The sequence below is a fragment of the Danio rerio genome, chromosome 12 (genome assembly GCF_052040795.2).
Source record: "Danio rerio strain M-AB ecotype USA chromosome 12, GRCz13ab, whole genome shotgun sequence".
In the NCBI taxonomy this organism is placed as follows: Eukaryota; Metazoa; Chordata; class Actinopteri; order Cypriniformes; family Danionidae; genus Danio; species Danio rerio.
Genome location: NC_141032.1, coordinates 38295782 through 38311569, shown reverse-complemented (window position 1 = coordinate 38311569; position 15788 = coordinate 38295782). Strand labels below are relative to the sequence as shown.

The 15788-nt window shown below is 32.6% G+C and overlaps 1 protein-coding gene across 3 annotated transcripts in view; it reads left to right on the top strand.

Moving 5' to 3' along the window:
- st6galnac (ST6 (alpha-N-acetyl-neuraminyl-2,3-beta-galactosyl-1,3)-N-acetylgalactosaminide alpha-2,6-sialyltransferase) overlaps positions 1–15788 on the top strand; it is a 27064-nt gene extending 11276 nt beyond the window's left edge. For all 3 annotated transcript variants that reach the window (XM_087276807.1, XM_087276806.1, XM_087276808.1), the window contains exons 3-10: positions 7185–7449; positions 8320–8485; positions 9923–10097; positions 10255–10393; positions 11371–11474; positions 11701–11784; positions 13388–13487; positions 14735–15788. In XM_087276807.1, the coding sequence (XP_087132933.1) occupies positions 7185–7449; positions 8320–8485; positions 9923–10097; positions 10255–10393; positions 11371–11474; positions 11701–11784; positions 13388–13487; positions 14735–14905 (1204 nt within the window). In that variant the 3' untranslated portion in view covers positions 14906–15788. The remainder of the gene's footprint in view (positions 1–7184; positions 7450–8319; positions 8486–9922; positions 10098–10254; positions 10394–11370; positions 11475–11700; positions 11785–13387; positions 13488–14734) is intronic.

Genomic DNA, 15788 nt, shown 5'->3' with positions numbered 1-15788 from the left:
AACGTCTTATGATGTAACGTGTGTCTGCTAAGATGTCAGGCTAAATAATTGAAATAAATTATTGAATTAATAATTCTGCTGTCTTTATTTGTTTCAAAAATACATATTTCTGTACAATTTAAAACAGAGCCATTGGAGATCTTTTCTGCTGGAGATACTGTTGTCCTGAAAAACAAAAAAAAAAGATAGAAAATTCAGCAGAAAACTTTGGCAGTTTTAAAACCATGACTTTTTCAAACCACGGTTAACCTTGAAAGTGGTTGTCGTCCCATGTCTAATTAAACGGTTGACCCATCACTTATACCTTAATCATCCTTAAACCTACCCAAACCACCAAACTATTTCCTAACCTAAAGGCCGATTCATACTTCTGCGTAGAGTGATCGCTGTGACCCACCCGCTTTTAGTCTTGCATTTATATTTCTGCGTGCTGTTTGTGTTGCTCTGCAATAACACTTCCGAAACACTAGGTGGCAGTTAGGCTTTTGTGTTTCTCTGTGTTGAGGTTCTTCGCGGGTGTTTTTATTGTTATGTACAATACAAGCAGCTCAAACTCGCTCATTCAGAGGTGGTAATTCTAGGACATGCACGTTAATCATGAGGTAAACACAAAACAAAAGTCTCCAGCTGAATTTTCTCCACAGTACTATATACTTGTAAACACTCACTCCATCAGGCTCACTACTCTGCCTTGGCTCTCAGCCCCACCCACACTCACTGCAACATGTAGGGCTAATCGACCACGTGAAAGCTGCGCCGTATCATACGTGTGCGCTTGATGCAGAAGATTAAATCAGCCTTTACCCTCAATAACACCCAAAGTTTTCTCCAATACATTATGAACACAGTAATGCACTGTATTTATTTTTTTCAAAGTAAGTATGTGTAGGTAAGGTCACTTAATATGTGCGGGACCCAATTAAAACAAATAAAAATAAAAAATATATATAATAAAACAATTCTTAGAGTGACTTAAAAAATGTCATAGTGCTTGTTTGTAATGAAGGTCAGTTCGTTGGTGCCATGACCCAGAAGGGAGTATGGTTTAGAGAGCGGGACGGTAATGGAAGCCAGCTAACATAAGAACAAAAGGTGTTTTTAATAGTATGTCAATATGCTTTGACACAATCTACATTGTAAAAGTGCTATAGATTGAAAAAGTTTAAGATGTCTGTATGGAAAAGGGGCGGGGGTGGTGGGCTAGAACTTTTCAGTAAAAGACTTTCATGTGGTATCTGGAAACAATCCTATAAACAATCCTAAAAATAAATACAAATTCAATTATGAAACTTTGACATTCTTGGATCCTTTCCATTAAACAAGAATGTCATTGTATTGTGCTTTGAAGTATTTACAGTAGTCAACATTTAAAGTGGATCCTCTTTCAGCAAAATTGCCCAAAACACTTTTGAACAACACCCACTATGGTCTTGGGAGAACTTTGAAAACTTTTATGATCCACTTCAATTGTTGACTACTGTATATTATCTTTTCAATATCTCTAAAAATGCACTGTGTCCTTCTACACTCCTGTAAATAAAAGTTTAACAAGAATATTTAACATCCATAGAACTTATCCATTATTCAAAGAGTTCTTTAGATTTTTTCTAATTTCTTTGCACTACAACAAAATCAAGTGATAAAAACTACAACTACAGTACCTTGTCAATCTTTCTGTAGGTTCTTAAATTTGTACACATGCTATGCTTTATAAATTCAGTATTGTTTTCTTCCCCTACAGAAATTATGCAAGGCTTTATTTTATCATGTCCTTGCTACTTTGTACAGTATGTACATGTTGTCAATGGACTATTAACTGTAACAAGGACAAAGTGAAATAGTGCAACCAAAACTAAATGAATTATATGCACAGGCATGAGATGAAGACTCTGTCAGATCAGTAAGCTTACAAAAGCATTTATTTTTCAAGAACTAAACAACACTGGTTTAGCTTTTGCTGAAACTTTGACACTGACAGAGGCAGCTGTCATTTCTCAAAGCACATTCCAGTAATATATCTAGTCACTTATCTTATGTCATCTTTAGTGAGTGTCAAAGCTCTAAACTAATTAAATACTACTGAGCAACACTCATCATTTCTTGTAGATGTAATGTAGGGAAATTGTACGATATAATTCAGGGTGTCCACTTAAACAGGAACACAATTTTAGGTCACACTTTATATCAGGAGGCCTTAACTAGTATGTACTTACAGTGAAATTAATCATTCACTGTAAAAAAAAATATTGACAAAAAATCAACACAACAACTATTTTGTTGCTTTACCATATTTTAATGAGTAAATCAGGTTTCTTTTTTTTTTTGTTATACTTATAAAGTCAGACTTTAAGTTGACTAAGTTAATTTGATTCAATTAAAAAAAGTTAAGTCAGCAAAAATGTATTTACAATGTTTGTTACAATGTACTTGTGTAAATACACGTTTTTACATTGTTCTTATTCATGCTTGTAAACACATTGGAATAAATATGTGTAATTACATGATCCCTTACACTTTAATCATCCCTAAACCAATCAGAAGATGGTTTGAACAGCTTTATTTGATGGTTTTCTGGGGAGTCGAACAGTATTCGCGTACAGAAATTGAATAATTACAATGCAAAAAAAGCTCTTTTTATTTTTTTGTCTTTTTTCTAATCCAAATATTCTCAGAGTAAGTAAAAATATTGGTTAGTTTTCATAAGTGAATATTAAGGAATAAGTGAAAATTAAGAGATTTTGCTTCTTTTAAGGAAATGATCGTTTTCACTAAGAAATGTAGATATTTGGACTAGAAATGAGACAATAATTCCAAGTAAGAAATGTTTTATTTTTTTGCATAAATTATATAAAGTCAGCGATTAAATACAATACTGTAGCTCCTGGTCAACTATAATTTAGACTCAACATTGTATATCTTGCGTTATGACTATTGCGGATTCACACATTGCGATATCGATGCTGAAACAATATATTGTGCAACCCTAATGTAGTTTATGCAATTTTTATAGAGTTATTTTTTGAAGTAATTATATAATGTAATTATGTTTTGACATTAATTCAAATATGTGTCTAAGAAGTAACTAATTAGATTTAGTTTTTTTTTTTTTTTTGATTGGGCATGTCTTTTTATTTATTTTTTTCTTTTTTGCTGCTGCATGGGGAATTAAAAAACGTCAGTGTTTAGCTCTTAATAATTCTGTAATTTTATTCTGCATGGTCTTAAAGAGAATTTGACTTGGTGCAAAAACCCAACCTACTTTTGTAGCTGAAGTTTCTTTTCAGATCATTCATTTATTAATTTTCCTACGGCTTAGTCCCTTTATTCATCAGGGGTCACTACAGCAGAATGAACCACCAACTTATCCAGCATATGTTTTACATATGCCCCTCCAGCTTCAACACGGTACTGGGAAACATCCATACACACTTATTCACATGCACATTTATACACTGAGGACAATTTAGTTTATTCACATAAAGCGCATGACTTTGGACTTGGGGAAAAGAAGCACCCAGAGGAAACCAAGGTGAACACAGGGAGACATACAAACTTAACACAGAAATGCCAACTGACCCAATCGGGACTCGAACCAGCGACCTTCTTGCTGTGAGACGACAGTGCCAACCACTGAGCCACAGTGTCGCCCATTTTGTTCCTCATAAATGTTTCAAGAGCACCAAATCAAGATAAGAACGATTGCTCAAGGATCAGGTGACACTGAAGATTATAGTAATGATGCTGAAAATTCCTGTTTGCCCTTTGAGGATTAAATTACCTTCAATACTATATTCAAATAGAATAAATTACAGTTAATTTTGATAATATATGTCGAAATCATAAAAAAAAAAACTTGAACAGAGTAATTACAGTCATATTTTAAAACTATACATTTAAAAGAAACTAAGAAACTACTCAAAATTAAACATTTTAATGGACTATCAGACCTATTTTAATGTACAGTTAAAGTCAGAATTATTTCTCCCTCTGTTTATTTTTTCCCACAATTTCGGAGAGAAGATTTTTTCAACACATTTCTAAACATATTAGTTTTAATAGCTCATCTCTTTTGCCATGATGACAGTAAATAATATTTGACTAGATATTTTTCAAGACACTTCTATACAGCTTAAAGTGACATTTAAAGGCTTAACTAGGTTAATTAGGTTAACTAGGCAGGTTAGGGTAATTAGGCAAGTTATTGTATAAAGATGGTTTGTTCTGTAGACTATCAGAAATAAATATAGCTTAAAAGGGCTAATAATTTTGACCTTAAAATGATTTATAAAAAATTAAAAACTGCTTTTATTCTAATCGAAATAAAGCAAATAAGACTTTCTCCAGAAGAAAAAAATATCATCAGACATACTGTGAAAATGTGCTTGCTCTGTTAAACATAATTTGCGAAATATTTAAAAAAAGAAATAAAAATCAAAGGGGGGCTAATAATTCTGACTTCAATTGTATCTCCATCAACATTAAAATATGTTAAAATATGTCACTTTCAGATTAATTTCTAATAAGCCTTTCTTTAAAAAGTGTCTAGCTTGTGAGTTAGTGTGTATTTTGTCTCAAATGCTGTGATCACACTGCACACTTCCTTTGCTAATTATTTCAGTGTGTTTGCTGTTGCTGTAGAAACAAGCGGAGAGAAAAAAAAATCATGTTAAGTTCCTTTCGGTTTCAGTTCAGTTGCACAACGCTTTCCACATCAGATGTTGTTTTCACTATAGTGCCTCATAAGCCCCCAAGAGGGATGCTAAAAGTGGTAGCGGCAAGGAATAAACTCCCTTAGATGTTTAAGTAGTATACTGTAGCTAGAAGCCAGTTGGGATATCCATTTTCCTTAGTTATATACTTTGATCTTCAGTAAGGAACGGAAACAAATGACATGAGATCCACAGGTCTGGTAGCTTTCCTTTAGTTTAGCGAGGCGTAAAAGCGTTTTGGCTTGGCTTTTGTCCAGTAAAGAAAGTGCACAATCATTGCTCTGAAAGTGGGGTCTGTTATGTGAAATGTAGCCCAGATGCTTTTAAAAGGGCACGGCTCTAATTTGAACACCGGCATCATTGGCGGGGAAACAACCAAAGGAAATGAAAGTAGCTGGCATTTAAACTTGGTCTGATGGTCAGGGCATTTCTAAATTGCCTTTTGAAAACCTGTTGAGCAGGTAGCGTATAATTATTTAATGTTTGGGAATAGTGGATTTGTGGACTGCGGCTAAGTGTTGTATAATAATTGTTCGTAATGATAGTGTTTGCAGTTGATTTACTATTATTTTTAGTGACCTTTGAATGGTTTCCTGTCACACAAACAGATTTTAAAGTGCTGCTATTGTGATATTTTAAAGGTTTCTAATATTCAGTTTTTTCATAATATGTAGTTTAGCATCTTTTCTTTTCTCACAGGTGTTGTTTATACCTTAATTGATCATGCACGTTGGCCTTTAAAGGTTCACATTATTTTCTGTTCACAAACAGCTACTCCTATTACATGTACACTACCTGACAAAAACCTTGTCGTCGATCCATGTTGTAATAGCAACAAATAATAACTTGATTTAGTTGATCATTTGGAAAAGTGGCAGATGAATACTGATGAATCGTTTGTTGAACTGCATCCCAATCATCACAGATACTGCAGAAGACCTATTGGAACCCACATGGACACAACATTCGACCCAACATTCTCACAGAATTCTGTCAAGTTTAGTGAAGGAAAAATCATGGTTTAGGGTTGCATTCAGTATTGGCCGTGCGAGAGATCTGCAGAGTGGATGGCAACATCAACAGCCTGAGGTATCAAGACATTTGTGCTGCCCATTACATTACAAGCCACAGGAGAGGGTAAACGATAGCACTCCCTCCCATACTTTAGCCTCCTCATCATAGTTCCTGAAAGTGAAGAAGGTGTTCGATCATTGGCCAGCCAGTTCACCAGAAATGAACATTATTAAGCATGTTTGGGGGAGGAATGAAGGAGGAGGCATTGAAGATGAATCATAATAATCTTGATGAACTCTGGGAGTCCTGCAAGAACGTCAGATGACTTTATTAATAAGTGATTGGAGTCATTGCAGAGATGTATGGATGCAGTCCTCCAAGCTCATGGGAGTCACACAATATTAATTCATTTTCCACTCCACCATGACTTTATATTCTATACTGTACATTATTTCTGTTAAGTGACAAAGTCAGTCCTTACTGTCCTAATTAAATAATTAAAAATCAAGGCCTGATCATGTTTTTTTGGGTAAAATAAGTGTAATCTAGAGGCCTTTGCCTTTCGTATAAGCCACTTCTGATACTAAATCATTAACTAGGAGTTATGTTTGATAGATTATTTGTTAAGTTATTATTTGTTGTTCTTAAAACTTGGATAGGTGACAAGACTTTTTCAGGTAGTGTATAGACAAAAAAAAAAAAGCGTTGAGGAAATTTAAGGACTTTTGAACTAGATGTTTATAATTACTTGGACCAGACATAATCTGTAGACATTTCTTGCTAATTATGCACACAATTTTGTAAAAAAAAAAAAAAAAAAAAAAACTGCAGATTTAGAAGGAATTATTTTGGGAGTACATACAAATACTGTAAAGCATACAAAATGGAAATTTATATATTTGTGTGTGTATGTATATATATATATATATATATATATATATATATATATATATATATATATATATATATATATATATATATGTGTGTGTGTGTGTGTGTATATATATATATATATTGGTGCTGTCAATCAATTAAAAAAATTAACTAATCACACTTTTTTTTAATGAACCGCGATTAATCGCATTTAAAAGACTGAAACTTGTAATTTTGGCCATTTGAATATAAAATTTATGTAAATGTAATAAAAATACTTAAGCACAGTAGTAAAGTAAAACACAGTTTTTTATTGCCCACTGTGCATCAGATATATTTAGATTTGATCATCTGTTCACTTGTGAATCATCTGCTCAAGTAATTAAGTCATAAACAGACATACATCGCTTACATGTTTTCATCAAGACGTGTTTGCTTATGTATTGGATATCAAGACAGCTGATAAAAACATCTGTTGTGTTTTTGTTTGCTTAACAGTGTAATATTGCTGTACTGTTCACCTGTACCGTTCGTCTTTTCTGCTCCCAATGAAAAAGAAACAACTAAATAAACTTTTTTTGCCCACAGGTTATTTCCGGTGAAGAATAACAACAGTTCTCCGGGTTTTCAGCTTTCTACTGGAAATGAAGTGGAAACAAATGAAGTACTGGAGCAAAATTCAGTCCAGCAATCAGATGTTCAGGATTCATCTGCATTAGACAACAATGCAAAGTCTGATCAACTAAATCCAAATGCAAACTTCATAAAGCCAGTGCCAAAAACTGAGGCAAAACCCTTCATACCAGACTTTTTTGGTGACCAGTATGCCACAGATGACGTTCCTCTACAAACAGTGAGTGTCTGTTTGTGGTTTTTTGCTTCATTTTCACAAGCCACCTGCTTAAATTCTCTTTCATTCAAGTGTTTGTACAAACGCAATGCTCATTCAAATTTAATGGTCATTCAAATGAAGGGAAGAGCCAGCAGAAGTCTGCTGAGACTGCTTGAAATCATCTGCTCTAGAGTACGAAAAATAACTTAAAAGTTTGATTAGTGTTATTTGTGTAAAATAAGATATTGTATGAAAAACGATGCATTGAGTCAATCAAAAGTGAGAATATTTTTCACAATACTTTTACAAGTTTAATACAAAATATTTAGGTTTCAAGGTTTTGTTTTTTTGAGTTTTGTGATAATATAATATAATATAATATAATATAATATAATATAATATAATATAATATAATATAATATAATATAATATAATATAATATAATATAATAAATATAATATAATTTAATATATTATAATATAATATAATATATTATTATAATATAATATAATATAATATAATATAATATAATATGATATAATATAATATAATATATAATATAATATAATATAATATAATATAATATAATATAATATAATATAATAAATATAATATAATTTAATATATTATAATATAATATAATATATTATTATAATATAATATAATATAATATGATATAATATAATATAATATAATATAATATAATATAATATAATATAATATAATATAATGTTTTGTAATATAATATAAATCACAATATTGCTATTTTTATTGTTATAATAAAGCAATGCGTGTAAAAAGCAGGTCCAACTTTTCAAGTACACTTGCTACTTTAAACTGTCATTTTCTATTGCTCTGATACAGATTCACCCGCTTCTCTCTTTACTGCAGAACTGTCCCACAAGCATTAGGAAGCTTGTGCCTCAGAGTCCGTTTGCTGAGAAATTTTTGCACAGTATTCCAGTGCTTCAGTGGGCAAAGCATTTCACCACAGAAGAGTATCAGCGCTTGAGTCACTATGCTGGAGCACACGGCTGGGGAAGTGTTGATGTTGAAGGTGAGTTTTCCTATCAAATGATCATTCGCTTGCACAGAGTGCTTTTGTTTTGCTTGTTTGTTTTGTCCAAGAAGTCATGTGATGTAGCCATTATTGTGCCATTAATTTTGTGTTTTAAAAAAGAGACAGTGAGATGGAAAATGTCATCACTCAAAAAACAAAAAAACTATAAAGGACTAGGTAGCATGGCACCATGGAAAAAAGCTAGATTAATTACAGTATCAGAACTATTGACTACCATAATCAATCTGCAAATACGATATTAAACCTATTGAATGTAAATTTTGGTATTTTCTTGTTATTTAAAAAACGATTACGTGTCAATCTAGTTTTTGTATCAAATTAAATGGTGATTTTTTGCCAATATTTAGTCTATCTATCTATCTATCTATCTATCTATCTATCTATCTATCTATCTATCTATCTATCTATCTATCTATCTGTCTGTCTGTCTGTCTGTCTGTCTGTCTGTCTGTCTGTCTGTCTGTCTGTCTGTCTGTCTGTCTGTCTGTCTGTCTGTCTGTCTGTCTGTCTGTCTGTCTGTCTATCATCTATCTGTCTGTCTATAAATCCATCTATCCATCTGTCTGTCCGTCCGTCCGTCTGTCCATCTATCTATCTATTTATCACTTTAGAACCAATCAATCATTTTAGTATCAGTATCAGTCAATCACTCATCATCCATTCATCAAATTTTCATCTGTTCATCTATTTATCTAGATATCCCATTTACATCCATCCATCCATCCATAGTTTCCCAAGTGGTGTTTAACAGAGCAAGGGAATTTTTCACAGAATTTGCTATTTTGTTTTCTTCCAGAGAAAGTCTTACTACTTTTCATTTGGCTGGGATAAAATATGTTTTTCATTAAAAAATAAAATAAAAGTCAATATTATTGCCCCACTTAAGATTTTATTTTGATTGGCTACAAGAGAAAAAACACTGTTGCCAAAGTTAAGTTTATGTAATGAACCCAGTTAACAGCCTAATACTGGATATCTTGCAAAAATAAATAGAAAATACTATGTACTGTCATCATGACAAAGATGATAAAAATTGGTTATTATAAGTTAGTAAAAAAAATATGTTAAAAATGTGTAGATTCATTGATTATATGTTAAAATACGTAGATTCATTGATTATATGTTAAAAATACTACAATTATTTAATCAGTATTAATTATTTGAAATTCTGTACTATACTGTACTAATCTATAGTTAATTTTTTTGTGATTTTACTTGCAATTACATAATGCAATTTCTGTAATGCAAGTAACATAAAATGGATAAAAGGGTTTGTTTAATTATTATTATATTTTTGATCACTCTATTGAACTTTTACAGAAATAACAAGATAGTGTTACAGGAAAAATAGAAACAAGTATTATTGCCAGCCTTTTCCCTGGGTTTGTTTAATTTGGTGTCTGTTGTTTACAGTGTTAAAGAGCTCATTGAGAATTTTAAATACGACCGCAAACCACTTGATGTTTGATGACTGGGAGAGCAGAACGAATAAATCTGAGTGCATCCGCTGTGCTGTGGTGGGAAATGGTGGAATATTGAATGGATCAAGAAAAGGCACGGAGATTGATGCACATGACTATGTGTTCAGGTGAGGAGATTGGTCATTAGTAGGAGATCTGTATCATTTTTAAATCACTGTTTCAGTTTATGTTCCTGTAATTTAATGTCAGTTTCTTATAATGAAGGAAACACTTATTCATTGAGAGACATTGCAATGCTTCTATGCGACTGTCTCTCATTTGTAGGGTGAACGGTGCGGCTCTTAATGGATTTGAGAAGGATGTGGGATCCCGCACATCATTCTACACATTTTCAACCAACACTATGAGAAATTCCATGCGTAGCTATGCTGGCGTAGGCTACAGTGGTCCACCCATATCCAAGGTAAAACAACTGCTGTCTGACTAGTTACAAATACTGACAATACACTGTAATGCCAAATACAGTCATTTGACTGAAAGACAGATTTTGATTTGGTGTGAAATTCATTAAAAAGCCCCTATTATGATATATTATTCCGTTTAATGTAGTGTTTACTATAGCAGTTATAAATGGAGTTATTGTCTCACAAAGAGAGAACCTTTTTTTTCAATTATAGCAAGCTGTTTTAACATTTAATTTAAAATGTACTGTTATTTTCGCACCACTAGTGCTTAAACTTACTAGTACTTATTTCAATAGTGACTAGTAAATATTCTATTATTAATATTAACAAATTTTTAATTCTTGACTTCTTTGGGAAGCTGTGAAGAGCTATTCAGATTTGACTGTATTCAATCCAATTGTGACTTGATTCTTGAAGTATATCTTTAAAATATTAGTAGTTCATCATTATAAACTATTGCTTATTACTTTTGATAGTGCCTATTATTATTTTCTAATAATTAACCATATTGTCGACATGTTGAGATAACATTTTTTCGGATGGATGTTTCCTAGAGATGGGTTGCAGCTGGAAGGGCATCCGCCACATAAAACATATGCTGGATAAGTTGGCAATTCATTCAGCTGTGGCGACCCTAGATTAATAAAGGGACTAAGCTGAAAAGAAAATGAATGAATGAATGAATGAATGAATATTATAACCATTGTCAAAGAAGTTAAATTCTTCTTTGTCTGATAAAGAGTTAATGGGCACGTACATTTGAATGCACAGCTTTTCACAATATAAACATGTGCTTGGCTCCTGTGTACTAGAAAAATTCTTTCCTGTTCAATGACTGCACTTTTTCTCTGCAAAACACTATATGGAACACGTATTTATCACAGTGCATTCAAGCTACTGTATGCCTTTGCTGGAGCTCAAACTTGTGTCAATTGTTGCTAATCGTCTCTTTTTCTCTTTATCTTCATCTGTGCAGGAGACCAGGTACATATTCCTGCCAGACCATGACCGAGATTACATTCTCATGAAGGCAGCTTCCACTCATACAATAATTGAGAAAGGCCCCGAGCGCAGCAATAAGTAAATATCACTTAATAAAACATTCTTATGTAAACTGACAAGTTCCTGTATCCGTGATCACTACTACAGTTTAGCTGTTTTTGTTTTGCTTTTGTACATTTTAACTTTTAAAAGACAAGAGAAATAGATTTAGAAGATGAAATAGCAGTGTTGCTGTCATGTTTATTTAATATAGAGCACTATATACAGATAATTCACACTCAGTTTAATTACGTTTCTCTTTCAGACCTCCTAAATATTTTGGTGAAGATGTGACAGTGGAGAAATTCAAAATCTATCACCCAGATTTCATCCGATACCTCAGAAACAGGTAAGCTTTGCAGACACAGACTACCGGTCAAAAGTTTGGGGTCAGTTTTCATCAAGGCAGCATTTGTTAAATAAAAAAAATATAATAACTGTTTTTTTGTAGTATGTAGTTTCAAATTAAATTATTACTCTAGTCATTTTATTGCTATTACCATTAATAATAATAATAATAATAAATATTTGAGTGATATCTGAAGGATCATGTGATTCCTGAAGACTGGAGTAATGAAGCTGAAAATTCACCCTTAAAATCACTGGAATAAATTATTTCATTAAATTATAAACTGCTTTTTAACAGTTATTTTATAGTACAATAACATTTCACAATTTGCACTATACAATAACATTTCACAAATTGTAAATGCAGCCTTGGTGAGCAGGAGAAACATTTAAAAATCCTACTGACCCCAAACTTCTGACTGGTAGTGTACAGTAGACTACAGATTTATGTACATGGAGCCTGTCGCTTTTTAAAAATTTGTCAAAAATAATCCTAAACAGGGAGATCAGGAGGTATAAAGCATCTGACTGCACATTATCCAATTTATTTATGGCTACTTATGAAATACACTTGCTGTTTAAACTGTTTTGGTGTCTGTAGTTAACAAATATTATTCATTTATTATTAATTTGAATCAAATTATTATTAAATTATTAATTTAAATCTCTCTTTTGGTGGCAAAGATCATTTTTGACCTGTCTTTACTCCAGAGCCACATGATAAAAAACAGAAATAATTTTTATACATTAATATGCCGATGTTGTGCTTAATAAACCAATTATTATTATCATTATTATTATCAGTAGTAGTAGTATTAATATTTATTAGTATTAGTACTTATTATTGCTCAAAAAGTAATGTTCAAAGAATATAATTAATAATTCAAAACAGATAAAAATAGAAAGTTTAAAGGATTAAAGTCAAATATTTCAAACAATTAAATTAAATGTAAATCAATTAAATGCAGCATGGTGGCACGGTGGCTCAATGGTTAGCACTGTCGCCTCACAGCAAGAAGGTTGCTGGTTCGAGTCCTGGCTGGGGACTGGTTCTGTGAGTTTGCAAGTTCTTCCTGTGTTGGCGTCGGTCTTTTCCGGTTGCTCCTGTTTCCCCCACAGTCCAAAGACATGTGATGTAGGTGAACTGAATAAGCTAAATTGGCAAGAATGAGTGTGTGTGAATGAGTGTGTATGGATGTTTCAGCTGGAAGGGCATCCGCTCTGTAAAACATGCTGGATAAGTTGGTGGTTCATTCCGCTGTGGCGACCCCTGATGAATAAAGGGACTAAGCTGAAAAAAAATGAATGAATAAATGCAGCCTTTCTTTTGAAATTAATAAATTATTATTATTTTTGTTGTATCTTACCGACACCAACCTTGTAAAAAAGTATAGAAATAAATGAAAATGATTTTGAAATTATTTTGAAAATCTGTTTCATGTGCAGCGGTCAACTATACATATCAGTGGTCATTATATATAAATATTTGACAGCAAATAATATTTCAGTTAACCATAAAGCATCATGTTTTATGTGTAGTAGGCATGTTATGTAGTTTTATCTTTCATTGTATGTGAATATCTAAGTTTATTCTTTACTTTTAGGTTTCTGCGTTCAAATCTTCTAAACACAGGCGCAAAAAAAATTTACAGACCGTCTACAGGGGCAGTAATGCTTCTGGCTGCTATTCATACATGTGACCAGGTTTGTTTCATTTTTTTGTTATTTTTTTGTTTTTAAATATCCTCTTAAGGCCCAAGCTGTTTTTTTTTTACATGCATTTTTTTATTTTTCGTCGCTATTTGGGCTTATTGGAATCTAATTAGAATAAAACCTAAGTATCATCTTTTGACATGAAGTCTTTTGGAGAAAACTGATATTCATATATGTGGACTCGTGGTCCAGATTTATATAAGACACTTTTTCCAGACTGTTTTTTAATACATTAAAACCACAAACATATTTTTTGAACATTTTTTGACTATCAGAGAGTAAAAAAAAAAATTTTTTGCCTTTTTGACAAATAAAATAGTGTTTGGGACATTTCATATGATGCAAAACAGTTGCAGGATGACACTGTATGTCTGAAACAAAATATAAATCATTCAAAGTATTTTAAACAGCCACTTAAGAGCTAAAATGTGCTGTCCACGTGTGGCCACTAAGCCCTGAGAGGATATGCAAACATGTTTTTTAAGGGATTGTTTACCCAAATAAAAGTGTTTACTGATTTAACCTTTCTTTTTCAAACCAAAAAAAGGAAATCTCTAAGCCTTTCTAGGCCTTGTGCTTCATGTTTAATTAGATCAGCACCAGGATGATTAAATAGTAACTGAATTGTCTCCTTGGGTGAACTCTTCCTTTCACAGTGTACTTAAGAGTTAAATGTTTAGTAACACCCATAATCCTCCTCTGTCCATTTAGACAAGGATGTGCACACTGATAAGAAAGAATTTAACTATATTGCACCTTAGACTGTAGACAAGCGTCTACAGTAGCGAAGTTTGCTAAACATTGAACACTGTTGACTCACACTTACAGTACCTCACATATGTCATCTGAACATGGGCTACTGTATTAAATACTGTAGATGAAGGGATGCATCAACATTTATACATATTTAATATACATTTTACAGTATCACCTATAATATTTAATTTCAATTGTATATATTGGCTGTTTTGTAAAGCACTTTGGTCAACTGTTGTTTTTAAATGTGCTCTATAAATAAAGCAGACATCAGTATCGCACACCTCCAACATCAAGCTGAGTAATAAGATGTTTCTAATAAAACTGATCATCCCTTGAGTGCCACTCACTGAATATTTGCTCCTAAAATTGTGATAAAAGATGTAAGAAAAAACGTAATACATTTTCTTTGAGTATTAAATTGCATACTTCTTTGTCTTCAAATGTATATTAGTATTAACATTGATGTTTGTTGTTTACAGGTTGATGCTTACGGGTTCATGACCCCTGACTACAATTTGTATTCAGACCACTACTATGACAAAGTGCGACATCCTGTGCATTTCTATGCCAACCATGACATGCGCATGGAAATGAAGCTGTGGCAGAAGCTGCATGAAGCCGGACTAATGAAGCTCTTCATGCGCACGTGAGCACAAACAGATGGACACTCTGACTTTTATTATGTCTATGAGTTTAGTTTATTTTACTGTAAGAACTCGTCGATGTCGTTTGGAGGGAAAACCTGAAATTCTTCCCTCTGTATTCAGCAGTTTTGCAGGTAAAATTCATGTATTAATGTACTACATAGAGAAGCTATGTAGTAAACGGCCTGGAGTGGATCTCTTTAAGGCAGAAAAAATGTGTCAAAGGGAGAGGCCTTGAAGTGTGGTTAGAGTTTGGGAAGATGTGAATAACTCTCGCATTCTTGGCTGTGATTTGTTCACAGATATTGAGTCATTTCAGATCAAGGCCGCACTAAATGAATCGCTGTGTGTCTTTGAATCACGAAGAAGGATTTTATAATATGTGCCTTAAGCCTTCACATACAGAAACAGTGAGTGTTTAAAACACCATCGCACTAAATCAAAAACAGGCAACCAAAGATTATATTTTGAATTGGTTAATCACGTTCTTACAATATGCTGTGTGAGAGCAAACCTTTTTATATGGCTCATTTATAAATGAGTCAAGAAGTTTTCTATTTTTAAGAGGACTTTTTATATCTTAGACGATTACGTTTACAGCTTAACCTTACTTGGAAGCTTTAAAGTGCAATATCTTATTTTGTGTTGAAATCAAAATGTGAACTTCTTTGTGATTTATTTTTATTTGTGCTGTTAAGCTAAGCTTGGTCACTTGATGCTCTGTTTTGATTGTATTTAACATTTTATTTCACCAAATAATTTAACTTTCTGGTCAAATGAATGATTTCACTTTTATAAAAACAGTAAGGGATCATCAATAGAAATTGGAAATATGATCATAAAGCAGGGTGCATTTTCAAGCTGAAAATAAATCTGAAATTGTCCTTCA